Source organism: Patagioenas fasciata, chromosome 23 (genome assembly GCF_037038585.1).
Source record: "Patagioenas fasciata isolate bPatFas1 chromosome 23, bPatFas1.hap1, whole genome shotgun sequence".
Lineage (NCBI taxonomy): Eukaryota > Metazoa > Chordata > Aves > Columbiformes > Columbidae > Patagioenas > Patagioenas fasciata.
The window spans coordinates 6204959-6220915 of NC_092542.1; the positions used below are offsets into that span (position 1 = coordinate 6204959).

At 50.9% G+C, this 15957-nt stretch overlaps 1 protein-coding gene across 4 annotated transcripts in view; it reads right to left on the reverse strand.

Moving 5' to 3' along the window:
* Positions 1-15957, reverse strand: part of USP48 (ubiquitin specific peptidase 48) — a 32115-nt gene that overhangs the window by 3828 nt on the left and 12330 nt on the right. For all 4 annotated transcript variants that reach the window (XR_011735589.1, XM_071798471.1, XM_065855408.2 and 1 more), the window contains exons 11-21: positions 14877-15026; positions 12293-12493; positions 9668-9782; positions 9415-9545; positions 8050-8121; positions 5120-5244; positions 4861-4983; positions 2826-2887; positions 2233-2343; positions 1546-1676; positions 1221-1327 (exon numbers count right to left, since the gene is read on the reverse strand). Coding sequence is in view for 3 of the 4 variants with exons in the window: in XM_071798471.1 (XP_071654572.1) it covers positions 1221-1327; positions 1546-1676; positions 2233-2343; positions 2826-2887; positions 4861-4983; positions 5120-5244; positions 8050-8121; positions 9415-9545; positions 9668-9782; positions 12293-12493; positions 14877-15026 (1328 nt within the window). In the remaining variant the exon portion in view is untranslated. The remainder of the gene's footprint in view (positions 1-1220; positions 1328-1545; positions 1677-2232; positions 2344-2825; positions 2888-4860; positions 4984-5119; positions 5245-8049; positions 8122-9414; positions 9546-9667; positions 9783-12292; positions 12494-14876; positions 15027-15957) is intronic.

The following is a 15957-nucleotide window of genomic DNA, read 5'->3' on the forward strand; positions in this document are numbered from 1 at the left end:
TATAAGCCCCCAAACATCCAGCGCCAACCGCAGCCTCCCCAGAGCCCTCCGGATTCCAGCAGTGCCGCTCCATGCCGATTTTATCAGGCTGTGGCAACGGTAAAAGGAGCTACCGGGGGGGCACAGAATGAGGGTGAGGGGTGGGAAACGCTCCCCAAATTTACAAACAGAACACGGTGGGGAAAGACTCAGTGTTTTTTGAGCACTGAAATCCTCACCGGGCGTTACTGCTGATTCGTATCCCGCAGAGGCCGCCCCGTTAATGAGGGACCGCGGGCGAGCTCTCGCCCCCTCGCTCCCACTCCAGCTGCTTGGCAAAGAATCGCCGCTTGTGTTCGGCGCCAGCCCCACGTGTTTGAGCGTGGTCGTGTCCAGCAGAAGGGAAAAAACAACAACAAAAAGACACAAAACCAAGGCTCCTCTGCGCCAGAGCCAAGAAACAGCCTGGGAGTGAGGCCGGGACAGTTCTGCGTGCTCCACGTCTCGCAGCGCCGCAGGAACCCGGCCAGCCCGGTGCTTCGCATCCGTCCCCTGCGCTGCTGGCGAGGTGGGAATCAAGGAGAGGTACAAAAAACCACCTCCTCACGCTGCACAAGTGCAAGGAACAGCCCCGTCTGAGCTTGGCCTGGTTTCCCTGTTAAAGCATCAAACCAGGCCTAAGGAGGAAGATTTGCTGAAGCGGCTTTTGGGTACCTGCGAAGCCAGTTCTAGACCTGGCACTGACCCCCTGAGAGGCAGAATTCACAGCTTCGAGGGGATATTGGAAAGCATCTCAAAGTTCACTGCGATTTCATCGGCACAGAGGTTAAGAGCTTATTTCTATCGAGGAATAAATGTCACTCGAGCGGCCAAGAAGGAAATGACAAATCTTAGAGGGGGAGGAGAACAGGTAGAGCCTGCTAACACGATTAGGAAGAGAAAAACTGTTACAACATCGCCAAAAATAACCAAAGCTGGGAAGATCCGTGAAGAATCCGCAAAGGGTTCAGTTTGGCATAAAGAAGCCTTGAGGAAACCAAATTTTCACAGTGGCTACAGCCGAAATTTTCCCCAAATTTGCTATATTTGCTGAAGCAACAGCTGCCACCACGGACCCCCGGTGACACCCAGCCCTGTGGGGATGTGACGGGTTGTGACAGTCACTGTGTTCGCATCGTTATCTGGGTGCTCGGTGCAGTTTCTGTTAAACGAAAGGGAGCTGGGGAGAGCGAGGACCGTACCTTTTTATTATCCACCACTTTATGGATGTAGATGGTTGCCTGGGTGTACTCCCGCAAGTCGCGCTGCTGTTGGCATAACAGCCCTTCTCTGCACTCCGGACAGAGCTCTGGGGAGGCAGAAAGGAAATAAAGTACATTTAATTGCTTCGGTTCCTCGGAGACACCTGCCCAACGTCTCTCCCCATTCACCCGCAGTGTCTCATCACCCACCAAGCTCGGGATGCCCTGAAACCTGACCCTTTATCCAAAATATAATGATTTCCCAGGGAGTTGGCACCAATTAGCTAAAGAATAAAGGCCAGACAGCAGCACAAGATTCACTCACGGGGCTCAGAGACGTAACGTGCGCCCTCGGGGTCCCCCCCGGCCACCTGTGTTCGGGTGATTTTGATGACGTGATCCACAACGAAGAGTTTTTGAATCCTCTCCCACTCGCTGGGCCATATTAGAGCTATACTGTGCAAAGGAACAAGAACGTGCTTTATGACATGGCAAAACTGAGCCTCCAGCTCCTCAACAGCCTCCCCCTTTCTTTATTTCCAGTCTGGTCATGAAAGAAAAGCTGCAAAAATCCCCCCGTAACTCCAGGCGGGCGGGAGAGCCTGCACACCCAAGATAACAGCAGCGCGTTATTAGTGACGCTGTTCTGCTCCAGTCACGCCGGAGGGAGGACGGAGGAGGGAGGGGAAGATTTGCTACTTTTAGTTCTGCATCATCGCAGAAGCGACACCACGGAGCACGAACTCCGGCCCAGCGCTCGGGGGGCGAGGCTGATGGAAAGCAAAGCTTAAGGAAGGCGGATGTTTCTACATCCTGGTTAAATTCAGGGTAGTTTATTGTTAGGAAGCAGCCAAGCTGAAGTAAGCTCTCAATTTAGGCCTTGCCTCGCTAAGGCGGGATTGAGAAAGCACTGATTTGGTTCGAGGATTCGCGCCTCGTGTTGCTGCAGCTCCGAGAGCCCCCGGGGCCGTTCCCCGTGAGAGACGGAGCTGCGTGAAGAGGAGAAACTCACAGTTTGGAATCCTCTTGCGTCATGGAGGCGAAGGTGAACATGAGGCCTCCGTGGGGGCAGAGCAGAGCGCTGTTTCCCACCGAGGAGACGGGGCTGCATCGCGTCGGCCTCCTGCACGGGCAAAGGAGAGCGGTTTGCAAAGCTCGACGGGGTTATCTCACCACAAGCGCGAGGAGGAATCACAGGTGGGTATTTACAGGAAGCATTCCAATGGGGGAATATTAAACTACTACGGACGAGGAAATCAGATCTGCGTTCCTGTGCGTTGCAAAATGACTTTCCTATCTAGCAGAGATTTCCATCTCCTGCCCCCAGCAGCCCGTGGAAACAGGATTGAGCGGTGACCTTTGCCTGGGATACGGCTCCAGACAGATGAAAAAACTAATCCGGTTACTATCTAATCCGACCATCTGGTTAAGCCATGGTAAACAAGGAAATTCGGTTTCTTAGGATGTATTACAACTGCTCCGAGTCCTGCAGCAATCAGCTTCCCCGTTTTCACCGAGGCGAACGACACAACGCACCGGGATTCAAACCCATTACCTGCAGCCCCCCCCAAAAGGAGTAAAACGTGCTGAAAAGCCCCAAGTTACCTGACGAATTTCCTCCATTCTTCTACAAAGAACTGCGAAACGATGTACAGCTCATCCGTCTCCTGGAGGTGAAAAGAGGAGAAAAACACAAGGAGCTTTTTTAATTAGTCCGACAATAGAGAAGCGATGACTGTTGAGCTTTTTCTGCCGCGCTCATTCTGTTCCAGACCTCAGCGTTTGTGCCATGACGACTCCATCCAAGCGCGCTGGGAAAGCCAAAGGAAAGAATTTGGGATCAAGTACTAAGCACTCGTATTACTAATCTCATGTTTATTACAAAGTTAATTTAGTTTTAGATCCAATTACCTTTAATTCACTGCAGGAAATGGTTATTTCCCTGGAGCAGCTGAGACTCCTCAGCGTGGGGTTTTCCCTCACGGGGTCTCTGCACCCCCACGGTGTGGGGTGACACCCCCCAACCTGCCTCATTTGCTTCAAAATCACAAAGTTTCCCCTTTTGGCAGCAAAACAGATTCAAACCCACAGCTGTGCACCCTCACGAGGCTGCAGTTTTAGGATAAACTGTCGTTTCCTGGCCCTGAGTGATTTGCCATTAAATAGTTTGCTCCTGAACAAGAAACCACTGAGATCCTGAGAGCTGGGTGACGAAATATATCACCTACCCTCACTGCCTTCCCTAGTGCAGATTTAAGGGCTCACTCCATCTTTCTGCAGGAAAAGGAATGTATGTATATATATTTTTTAAATCTCCTTTGGATTAAACCGCTCTGCTTATTTTCCTCCCTGAACCTCAACTGGTTTGGATGAGGAAAACTCAAAAAGCTTGAGGGAAAGATCTTCAGCTCTTGCTTATCACGCTCCCTTTGGAAATTCAAAGAGAGTGGAGGATGATTTTAAAGGTCTTTTCCAAGCAGAATGGTGCTGGGATTCTACGCAGCCTCGCTGCCCGGAGACACCCTCATATTTCGAGCTGACCCATGGTGACGGGCTCAAGTTTTCCATCACCTACAGAAGCAAATTTAACCAGATATTCCCTTAATAGCAGATACTCCCCTTAAACATCTCCAGCAGGGTCTGGCAGCTCGGCACAGTTTCCCTTTTTCAACCCTTTTGGGGCTCCCTGGCTCTGAGGTGCAGATCTCAGGGTTTCTCCATGGCCGGAGCGACCGAGGCCGACACCTGCCAGGGCGGCTTGGCAGGATCTGCGACTCGATGGTTGATCAGCGCTGCTGGGAGCCCAGGCATGGAGCCAATGCTTGTGCCATTTATTTGGAGCTGCCTCAAAGCCCCAGGAAAGTCCTGGAGAACTGGAGGCTCGTACTGGGGAGAAGCTGGTATGAGAGGTCTTAGAATCACAGAATCATTTTGGTTGGAAAAGCCCCTCAAGATCAAGAGTCCAACCATAACCCAGCCCTGGCACTGCCCCATGTCCTGAGAACTTCATGTCCGTCTGTCCAGCCCTCCAGGGATGGTGACTCCAGCACTGCCCTGGGCAGCCTGTTCCAATGCCCCACAGCCCTTTGGGGAAGAAATTGTTCCCCAGATCCAACCTCAACCTCCCCTGGCGCAACTCGAGGCCATTTCCTCTCGTCTTGCACGTCCATCACTCCTACTTGCAGGGTTCAGCATTTTGGGGAGCTCCCCCTGAGCTCAGGGGATGTAAGACAATGCCAAAGCAGTAATAGCCTGGCCTGCATGGCAGGGCAGACGGTGGAAAGGCACCTCCACTGTCACAGCTGCAGCATTTTGGTCCTTCTAGGGGCAGCCGCAGCATTGCCAGCGCTTATCTCACTGACCATGGGCCAGCAACAGCTCTGCTGGCACAGGAGCTGCTCTCGTGTGTCTCGAGCAGGGCCCAGTGCCAGCACCACTAACTGGGGGAAATCACACCTCGGCACAACACACGGGGCTGCGCCGCTGGCACAGGCTTCCCCGGGCTCGCTGGCACCGAGTGAATGGTTATCAGGCAAGTGTCTCTCTTGTGGGTGAAATAAAGTATCTTAGGAGAGGGACAAAGGTGATAAAAATGTCCCCCAAGCTCTGTTCCGTTCCCCTCGTCTCCCTCCTTCCATACCTGTGGCCAGCTGCCCAGGCAGGGTCTACATTTGTCGTGAAACAGGTTCTGGAGAGAAGTCTTCTGCTCGCTGGCCATCATCTTATGCAGAGCTTCATTCTCCTCCCCTTCGCGCTCCAAAATCTGCATGGAACAGTTAATTACAGCACAGCTTCAGCTCCTATTCAAAGGTGACAATATCTGCTGTGCCGGGCGGCGTTAAACCCAGAAACACGTCGGCGTATTTACAAAGGGGTAACGTTATTTGCCATTTAAATACCTTGCACTGCGAACAGCACTCTTTGTTGTTTGGGAATTCAGGGGCCTTTGGAAAATATTGCTTGAGTTTCGCCCAGGCTTCCCTGGAAACCACCCGCCGCTCGTTTTCGGATATGCACAGGTCACCTGCAGGGAGAAGGGCTTTGCTCGTGACGCGCTCAGCGCCGTTTCGCAGCCCGAATTAGATTGAAGAGATTACAGGGTATGAACGGAGGGGAAGATATTCATGCACTTATCAGCCAGCACCGCGTCAGCAAAAAAACGCCACAACTAATACACAAAGTCACCTTCAACTTCTTTATCGTTTCCGTGTTTAAATGGGGAAAAAACAAGAATGACTTTAATACATAGAAATGTCCTTCAGAGCTCGCGAACCCAAGCAGCTGATCAAACATAAGCGGTGGTGGAGAGAAGCTCGGAAAAGCAAGGACAAGCCAAAGAGGGCACGGGGCTGCTGTTTGCTGATCTTGGGTAGTGATGGTTTTATGGCGACTCCATCTACCAAGCTGCAGAGTAACCCTGTGCCCCATGGAACAGGAGCCAGGTGCTTTCCCCACCTTGGACAAACAAATTCCCACTGTATAACAAATTCCCGCTGTATAACCTCCGACGGCTTCGCGTGCCCTATCCAAGCACCTCCAAATTGAGAACGGACAGATTTTGCCCCCTAAATCTGCCCTAGGGAATAAGCGGGGTGTGAAGATCTGACCCAAGTTTTACCAGCTCTCCCCCAGACTTGCCAGCTGGATTATTTATCCAGATCCTCGAATAAAATAAACCCTAAAGAACAGTTTAGCATGAGGTGTTCGTCATTCTAGTGACAGGCGTAGCAGAAAGGTCACGTTTGCGCATTCGGACAGCACGTGTCCATATGATGACACACACAAGGGAAAACGAGGTTTGGGGAGAGCGGAGAAACTGAGAGCCGGGGGATGCAAGAGGGGTTGGCGATCGCCAAGGGGAAAACGCAACCGTGTGTCCCCGCGGGACAGCAGAAAACAGCCGCGAGAAATAAAGAGGAAAAGCCATTGCGACACCGAGATGTGAAGCAGATTCGGATGAGCCGCGGATTCCACCAGCGGGCGGGAAACAAAACAGCAACTGCAAAGTCACGGTGCTGAGCGGTGTCCCCAAGGCACAATATTTAGTTATCTGTATTTCTCTAAGAGCTATAGGGAGAAAGAGCTCCTTCCTCCCCACCCGCCGGTAGCGCTTGGATGTTCCGAGTGGTTCCTGAGCGTTGCGGACCCGTCAGGTTTCCTCGTTCCAGCCGAGCCTGGATTTCTGCCAAGGGGAAAAAATAGCGACGCTCCCCTCCTGCTCTTCCTCTGGTAAACATGGATCAGGCCGGGCCGCTGCCGCACGGCCGCTTGTTCTCCATCACGCGTGAGCTCTGCCATGCGAGCAGGCAGGGCCGGGCCCGTTTCCAGAGCCAAAAAGGATGGGAAAATATAATGAGCTTGTAGAAATAGGCGCCTTGACACTACGCAATTAATGAAAAGGGATTAAAATGTTGTCTAGCGAAAAAGGGTGGAAAACTGGGCGTGCGGGGAAGATGCACTTTGCCATCTGGAAGATGATGCTGACCCGGCTCCCACCGTCCAGGGACACGTTTTGGGCACGGACACCAAAGAAATGTGAACGTGGTATCCGGGGAAAATCATTCCCTGGGGTTCGGTAGTGAGTGGAGAGCAGGAAATGGCAGCGAAGAGGCCAAGGGGAGGGCCGGAGGGCATTTCTGGAGGGCACACGGACACAGCGCTGGCTCTTCCGGAGCCTCCCGATGGCAGGAACCTCCTCTGCGGCTCAAATAAAGCGCTAGGACGGAGACGACAGATTTGCTGATACACTCCAGAGGGAACTTTAAAGGTGGAAAGGTTGTTTTTCAGGAGTAATCGGGAGATTAGCTCCGAACGACGAAATCTGACCTGCCTGCAGCCCCTATATTTAATATTATTTCTTTCAATATGACCCAAAGTCACAGATCAAGCAGCAATTCAGCAGCATAATATTTTTCAAAGGCCTATAGGCCTCTTTTTAGCGTGTCTGGCTACATTAAATGTTCTATCACCACGCCGCATGCTTTTATTTAACAGCAGCAGCCTCGCGGCAACGGGAAACACGACATTAAAGGCTCTGCAAAGCAGCAAATGCTGTGACAAAGTGCTTAAACACTCTGCTTTCAAATGACGCTTTATCAAGCCATTACTCATTACTTGATTAGCCTTGATGATGGGAGGTGTGTTGCTAATTTATGGCTTGTTTTCTTCTTGCTATGAACAAGATGGAGCATCCCTGGCAGGGGAATCGCTCACTCCAAACAGGAGGTGCTGGAACAGATTTGTGTCTGGGAGCGAAATATAAGCTAAAAGAGATGAGATTTAAACAACGGTGTAGCCAAGGATGGAGTTAATGAAGCATCACTTCACAAAACAACTACCAGCAGGTTAAAACCTTGTGTAAACGGACACCAAAGCGCAGCAGGTTGGTAAATCGATCTCCTCAGCGGTCTCGCAGATAAGCCCGTGTTTCTACAGTTGTTGGGTAAGTGCTCCTGTTCTCATGTAAACCAATAAATGGATATTCTCGGCTCCTATCTCGATTGATTTACACCATTTCTTTTTCTCCTGGTGCTTTCAGAGCTCCCACGTGGCTGCGGGGCTCGGTGCTGCTCTCCCTCCTTCGTTAGCGGGAGGGAGCGATGCTCGCAGCATCCGCGTCTCTGCGCTCGCACCCCTCGCTGCCGCACACGACTCGGACCGCGACGCGACAGCGCCCGCAAATAAACCTCCAAGTTTGAGGAAAATGAGAACCAAGCGCGTTTCCTCACCAACCACTCGCGTTGGCCTCAGACGGAGCAAAGGCTACGGGGTTAATGTCTGAGCAGCGGGCAACAACAGATACATTCAGCTCCAGCCCCCACAGACTCACCATGTGGGCAAACGATGTCTTCATTAAAATTTAACTCCTCTTCCTCCTCTCTTTTCTCTTCGTTTGATTCATCTAATTAAAAAAAATAAAATAGATGATTACAGAGAGTTCCTCTCCCAAGGAAAGGAAAAATCTTTGGGGGAAAGCAGCACGGTTGCCTTTCAAACTGTGACAAAACCCTTAACCCAAGGAAAGACTTTAGAAGCAAACGGATTATTCCCCGACACCCTGGCCTGTGGGCAGGCGGGATTCCAGCCCACGGGCCACGTAGGAGGGCTCTGAAGTGCACGGAGCACAAGCTGGTCCTTTGTGAGATGACAAGGGACGTGTTTGTTACGGCTCAAACACCCCAGGGGTTCAGCGCTCCCAAAGATCGCGGATTTTAACCTAAGCACACGGCGAGGAGCAGAAACCTCCCTGGCACAACATCAGTCGCTCTTCACCGTGAGGCCGCTGATCGGAACCAGATGCTGCCGGACAAACCAAAGGGGGAGCCGGCCAGGGGTCGACAGACCCCACGTTAACGGATAAATCATCATTAAGAACGCGGATAAATCATCATTAAGAACCACAGACAGGAGCGCCGGCCACTGAACTGCAGCATCCACTGAACTGCAGCATCCACTGAACTGCAGCATCCACTGAACTGCAGCATCGCAAACACAATAAGGTGTTAGTGAGAGTCTCTAATGAGCTGCTTAACGAGCAAGGAGGCTCCTGAGCAATTCTGGGAGTCACAGCCTGTTGTGAAACCAAGGAAGGAAGGGAAACGCAGCCCTTTTCTCCACCGGCAGCACCAGTTTACTGATATTACCAGGAGCCTCCAAGCCCAAGATCAAGGTCATTAACTCATCCTCTCCAGAAGCTTCTTGCCCTCAGTTCCAAAACAAAAAGTTCCACTAAACATCCACTTCCTAAAGGTTTAAAGAGCAGAAGCCACATAAAAACCCTCACAAATACGGGCACGGAAGAGTTCAATTCCAGTGTTTTTTTCTAAACCGTGTCGCTTTCCAGCTTTGCTGTTTCACCCACAAACCTTCGCAATAAACATCTTCATCCCTTCCCCAAGGTAATTTTCCTGTTTCTTCCTCCCCTGCGCTCTCTCATTCAGATAAAAGTGGATGAAAAGATCATGTGTCTGTGGCGGTAATTTTACACAGCTTTGTAAAACCACTTATTCCTTCATCTTCATCTCTGGGTACGAAGATCACACAGCACTTTCGAAGCTTCGAAAATAAAAAGCTCCTCAAACGAAGGAGCTTTTTATCCAATTTATTATCCTTCCGTTCCTACTCATACAAGGGCAGCAAAACACCTTTTGTGAGGAGGCACCGGTTGGAGCGCGGGTCTCTACAGCAGGATTACCTTTATTTTGTGCGTTTCCGTTCATTTTGCCGTTGCTGTGCTCCACGTCCTCGTCTGGCTCGTTTAATTGCTCCAGGGCCAACTGCCGCCAGCTCCGCAGGGACGCCTTCCCCACCCAGAACCCGTCGGTCCTGCGGGGACACAACAGCGTCAGTGCCATGAATCGCAGCTCCAAGCCCTAACATGAAAATCTTTAGGAAAAGGTTGTTTAACCACCTCTAAAAAACCTCTGACAGTGCCAGGACTCACGTACCCCTTGACCGTGATCTTCAGCAAGTTCGTGACGGTTTTGTAATCTTCGTTTAACTGATTTTTGAGCCGCAGGATTCGACACCTTTCGACCACGCAGTCCTTGCAAAGTGCTTTGACTGGAGTGGAGGGAGAAAAAGAGAAACACAATTGATTGCGTTATTTATTGTACAGATGGCTGAGCTGCTCGGTGGTTCAAACGTATGTACCGACCATCCTGCCTCACAACCAGAGATTCCACACGTCAACGAGGAGATCCCTGGGGCTACCAACACATCAGGCTGCATCGGAAGCTTAAATCAGCGTAAAAAGCTACGGCTGAGGCGCAATCTGTAGCTCTTCACGCTGCTATCAACAGTTTGCAATTATAGCAGTGAGTCGGGTCATGCCAACACACAAAAGGCAGGATGGTTTAAGCATATGCAAGAAAAAAACACCTTTGCAAGCTGCTGGCCAGGAAGCCAATGGTACCTGGGGTGGGTTAGAAGGGGGTGGTCAGTAGGTCAGAGAGGTTCTCCTGCCCCTCTGCTCTGCCCTGGGGAGACCACACCTGGAATCTTGTGTCCAGTTGTGGCCCCTCAGCTCCAGAAGGACAGGGAACTGCTGCAGAGAGTCCAGCGCAGCCACCAAGATGCTGGAGGGAGTGGAGCATCTCCCGTGTGAGGAAAGGCTGAGGGAGCTGGGGCTCTGGAGCTGGAGAAGAGGAGACTGAGGGGGGATTCATTCATGGGGATCAATATGGAAAGGGGCAGTGTCAGGAGGATGGAGCCAGGCTCTTCTGGGTGACAACCAGCGACAGGACAAGGGGCAATGGGTGCAAACTGGAACACAGGAGGTTCCACTTAAATTGGAGAAGAAATTTCGTTCTGGTGAGGGTGGCAGAGCCTGGCCCAGGCTGCCCAGGGAGGTTGTGGAGTCTCCTTCTCTGCAGACATTCAAACCCGCCTGGACCCCTTCCTGTGGAACCTCAGCTGGGTGTTCCTGCTCCGGGGGGATTGCACTGGATGAGCTTTACAGGTCCCTTCAACCCCTGACACTCTGGGATTCTGTGAAACCCAGGAAAAAACCATTCTGCAAAGCTCCACTGCACGAGTAGAAATTGTACGGCTGGGCAGGTATTTTAATCTGGGAGCAAGAATGGAGGACGCAGTGCATCCATCCATCCACCCATCCATCTATCCATCCATCCCTCCCTCCCAGCCCCACTCAACAGAAAAGCCCGCAGGCGATCTTCCAGTCGACTAAGAAACGTCGCCCTGTTTTCCTATTTCTTTTTAAACAAAAGCCGCCTGCGTCACGGCCCTTTCTGCCGCCTGCGTTTCTTCCCCGCCAGCCCCTAGCGGGAGCTGAGCTCATTTGGTCTCGGTGGGAGTTCTTGAGCTTCTATAGAAAAGAAACTTAAGCCTGGGGGCTCGATTAAAGAGCAGAGGGGCTGGGCTGACCCCAAAAATCAAAACGTGCGAGAGACGCCTGCAAAACAAGCACGTAAGGCGGCAGGTACGCGCTCCCGCCACCGAGCAGCTCGGGCCAAGTCAGAGGTGAAGGATAACAGGTCATTTTCTTGTGGAGCCGCAGCTGCTGCAGGCACCAAAAAGCGTTTGCAGGAATCTATGGGGCCGCACGTGCGAGTTCTGTGATTGCCCAGAACAAACCTTGGCGATTTTCTACGACGACCCTTTGGTTTCCTAGAATAATCTCTTAATTTCCCAGAATAATCCCTTAACGCTCCAGATTTTACCTCCTGGGGTGTTGCACGTGCAAGTTCTATTATTTCCCAGAACACACCACCTAGATTATCTAGAATAACCCTTTAATTTCCCAGAATAACCCTTTAATGCTCCAGATTCCACCTCCCGGGGTGTTGCACGTGCAAGTTCTGTCAGTCACTAGAACAAACCTTCTAGATTTTCTAGAACAATCCTTTAAGTTTCTACAATAACCCTTTAAGTTTCTACAACCACCCTTTAATGCTCCAGATTCCACTTTCCGGGCTTTTGTTATTTCCTAGAACAAACCCACTAGATTTTCTAGAATAACCCTTTAATTAACTACAGCAACCCTTTAATTTTCTAGAATAACCCCTCAATGCTCCAGATCCCACTTTCTGGGGTGTTGCACGTGCACGTTCCGTTATTTCCTACAACAAACCTCCTAGATTTTTCTAGAACACCCATTTGATTGTCTAGAATATTCACTCGATTGTCTAGAATATCCATTTCATTGTCTAGATCAACCCTTTGGTTTTCTAGAACCACCCTTTTATATTCTAGAATGATAATTTAATGCTCCAGATTCAACCTGAAGTTTCCCAGATTCGACCTTCATAAAACCTTCCAAATACATACATATATATATATAAAGTATTTTCCAACCTAAGTGCACTGTTGCTATCTCAGAAACTCCTCCCCGCAGCCGTTCCCCAACAGAGCAGAACTGGGGCCGAAACAGCCCCTGTGATCGCCAGAACTGTGTTTGAATACTAACGCAATTAAGCGATATTAAAAACCCAATCACCCGGAAATAGCGCAGCACAAAAATCAAGTTTTGCTGATAAACGATGGTTCAAAATGGGGCTGAAAACACGTTAAAAAGTGACTCGGGGATGGTGTTTTCCAGTCCAACTCCTCACCGTTGAGCCGGGGCCCTCCGCCGTATCTCCTGTAGAAGAAATCGGCCACATATTCCGATATCCTCTTCATGATGGGGATCTTGTCGGGGTGCAGCTTGCCGTGGGAGCACAGGCAGGCCGAGTTGTCGATGGGTTTGGGGGGAGTCGACTCATCCAGCCACTTCTGCAGCCACTCCAGGGAGATGAAATCGTACGGAGAACCTGGGTGGGGGGACAGAGAAAAGAGCACAAAGAGAAACAAGCCCGTGCGCGTCAGCAGCAGGCGGCGTTTTGTCATTACCGCGCTATCCAACGGTACTCGCAAAAATTAACAGGCTGGTGATTAAGTTTTCAAACATCGCAGTTTAAACGCCCAGTTCTCCTGGTCGCGGAGCTACGGGAAATTAAGACGCAGGCATTTCGAACCCAAAAACTTGATATGAAACAGCAGCCGCTCCGAGCGGGAGTGTGTTCAGATTGCCAAACCTTTAGGGATTTATCGGAGAGCAGCTGAGGGTTTTCCTATCGTCCATTGAGGGACAAATGTCATATTTAAATTATTATGATGATTAAAGGCTCTTTTCACAACAGAGCGAGCTCATTGGGGTAAACTGACCAGTAAAAAGCAACAGTAATAGACGAGGTCAGTGTTCACCCCACCCCTTCAGTGCCCAAAATGTCCGTGTTATTCTGGGCTGCGCTTACAACTCTGGGCGAGAAACGCTCGCGTGTTTTAAGATTTCGAGTGAAAAGGGAAACTTGCTGTGATTTTTTAGCATGAGGATGGTTTTGATTGAAACGGAGCAGCAGGCTCGCCCGTGTTTGCTGAAGGAGAAGCACCTGGCACAGAGCAGAGGTTCAGGAGCGGGTCAGTGTCGCTGTGAGCAGTGAAACAGTTTTGGGTGAAACGCCCGTATCTCAATACCCAGCCCCACTACTGACGTGCAAACCCTGGGAAATCAAGAGGAAATTAACCCCATTCTGCTGATGGGAGGGCAGCTCTGGGAAACGTAACCATTAGTTACATTTATCAAATGAGCACAAATCATGTTTCGTTCAAGAGAATCAAGAGAAGCCACCGCAAAATTGGTCTTGCAGCTTGTGCTTTGCAAAGCTGAGCTTCAAACCCTCGCTCCTCCGCAGCAGAAATGAGTATTTTCGTCTTACGCAATGCCAGAGAGACGCAGCCATGACCTCCAGAGAATTGCGAGGCTGTCAGAAATGGTTTGCTAGGCTGGGATAGAAGTGCCTCCCCCGGAAAGCACGTTGTTTTTCTGGGGCAGGCTCCGGCAGGCTGGCACAAAACACGTCTGCACAGCTCCAGATCGCAGCTCCCGCGGGACGGGACCCCGAGCGGTTTGGGGATAAGTTTTGGGGCGGCACCGCGCGCCCTCAGGGCGGCGCTTCAGGCTCTGCCGCCTTCAAATTGGGGCGGAGCAGCTTCACTCACACTCCTACAAACCATCTTGTTGAGATTTACCCCTCCGTTGTGTTAGAAACGCCAGGAGCAAATCATTCTGGTTTTGCTAAGGAAAGAAAATGCACTGGAGTTGTGCTCGCTGCTCCTTTTTCACGGTGACTCAGATTCATCCCTCCACCGCAACTTTGATTTAACGGTGACATTTCCACGCCGCTCGCGGGGACTCAAGATGAGCTGCGACGCTCCCCTGGTCGCGAATTAAGCGCAAAGCGGTGTTTGTAAAGGGCAGCAGCCGCCGGTTACGGGAGCTGAGGAGCTGCTGGTTCTGAGCAGCAAATTTAAAAGCTAAAAGTCAAATCGTCTAACATAATTAAACACATTTTAAAGTCTTTAATCACAAACTTCCTGGATTTTTGAGGAGAGGAAACTCCCCGCGCTGGATGGTCAGAGCAAGCGCTCCTACGCTTGGAGGGAGATGGGAGAGGGAAAAAACACGGGAGGGAATAAAAATCCTTGTGCCAAGGGGACAAGACACAAGGAGTAGCAGGAAAGGATTGGACTTGAGGGTCCTTCCAACTAAAATGATTCTATGGTTCTGTGATTAACCTGAGGTTAATCTTAGGTCCTGAGGGTCTCTTCCAACTGAAACAGTTCTGTGATTAACCCCAGTCGCTCATCGGATGGACTACGAAGCTCAGACAGCGGCTACGCAGCACGGGCAGGGATGAATCAAACCATTTTCTGCTGGAGGTCAGGCACTCGCGCACCCATCACCTGCCCGTTAATTCGGATCAACAGCTCCCAAACTTGCCCTAAGTTGGCAATTTGAGCCCGGGTTGTTATTCTGCTGCCAGCTGCTAATGAGAGGAGCTGCTCAGCGGGCAGAAGAAAAGAGTCACAACGCGTGGAAGCACACGGGAGATTGGTGGGGGAGCAGCAAGAGGGAATTAGCGACGCCAGAGGCCATGAGAATGAGCAAGAAAAGGAGAAAAATAGGTTAAGGCAGAAAAACAAGAGAGGGAAAGCAAATCCTAAGCATGCACAGAACAACAGCCATCGCTCTCCGCTTTGAGACGACAGTTAATGCCTCCCGGCGAAGCGTTCAGGCCGCGGGGGTTAGTTACAAAAACATCATTAATCTTAACAAGGGTCTACGACAAAATACTACCACAATATCTTACAGACCAGCTTCGGCGGGTAACCTTTTGTAGAGCTCCTTCACCTCCTCGTGCTTGATTTTGCCCCTGGCCACGCTCTGCTTGCGCATCTCGGCCATTTCGTTGCACCACTCCTCGAACTTGCAGTTATCGCGCTCTACCAGCTCCTGCAGAAAAGCTGTCGGGAAAGAAACACACAAAATAAAGCAGTTGTTTCCAGGAAAAATGCCAATTATGTTAATTATCCCCGCGATCGGTTATCTGGGGATAACAAGCCTAAAAATTCCCCCCCACGCAGCTACCGACACACGAGGTCTTTCCGAAAGCCAAGCGCGCGGATGTTGCTCTCGCCAATATTTATGGTTGTAGATGATTAAACGCAACTACCCCACGCGATGAGAAAATAATTTACTGGGGTTCGGCTGCTGTACGAACAGAAACCCTGTGCTTTGCTGACGAGCGACGCTGAGCGCTGGCGGCCGCGTGAAGTGCAGCCGGGTTGGCGAGAGCCCGCGGGGCTCCGGGCGCTACGGCCGTTTCGCTGCCTCTCACCGGAGCGGCTGCTCCCTGCTGCCAAGAATTTGTTAGTCCTGAGTGAAAAGGAAGAGTTTGTCACCCCGTGGATACACCTGAAGCTTGTTCCGATGGTGAGATGGGTCGAGAAGGTGGCGAAGCCAAGGGCAAAAAGCCCTTGGGAGACGGGAGATAAGCCACGCAAGGTGAGGAAAATGGGAACTCTGCTGTTGCTGATGGAAAAAACCAAACCTCAGCAAATAAAAGAAGATAAAACACATGAGGGGGTAATGGAGAAGTGCTGCTTATTTCAAGTCTTTTCCTATTTAGATGTATTTTGAAGAGCTAAAATATTTCCACAAAGGTTAAAGCTTGGGTGGCCAGAGAGCACGGTATCCACCTTGGGAGAACACACAGTATTAAAAACCAACCAGCTTGGCCCTCCTTGAGGTCAGAGCCAAGATCTGTCTCAGCAGCGTCCCGGAAAAGTCGCTTTTTAACAACATCAAAGCAAAATGCCTCAAATTTACGGTTGCATGAAACCTCCCCGCAACCGCAGGGCTCGACTGCTGCCCTTCGCTCCCTGTTCCCTGGCG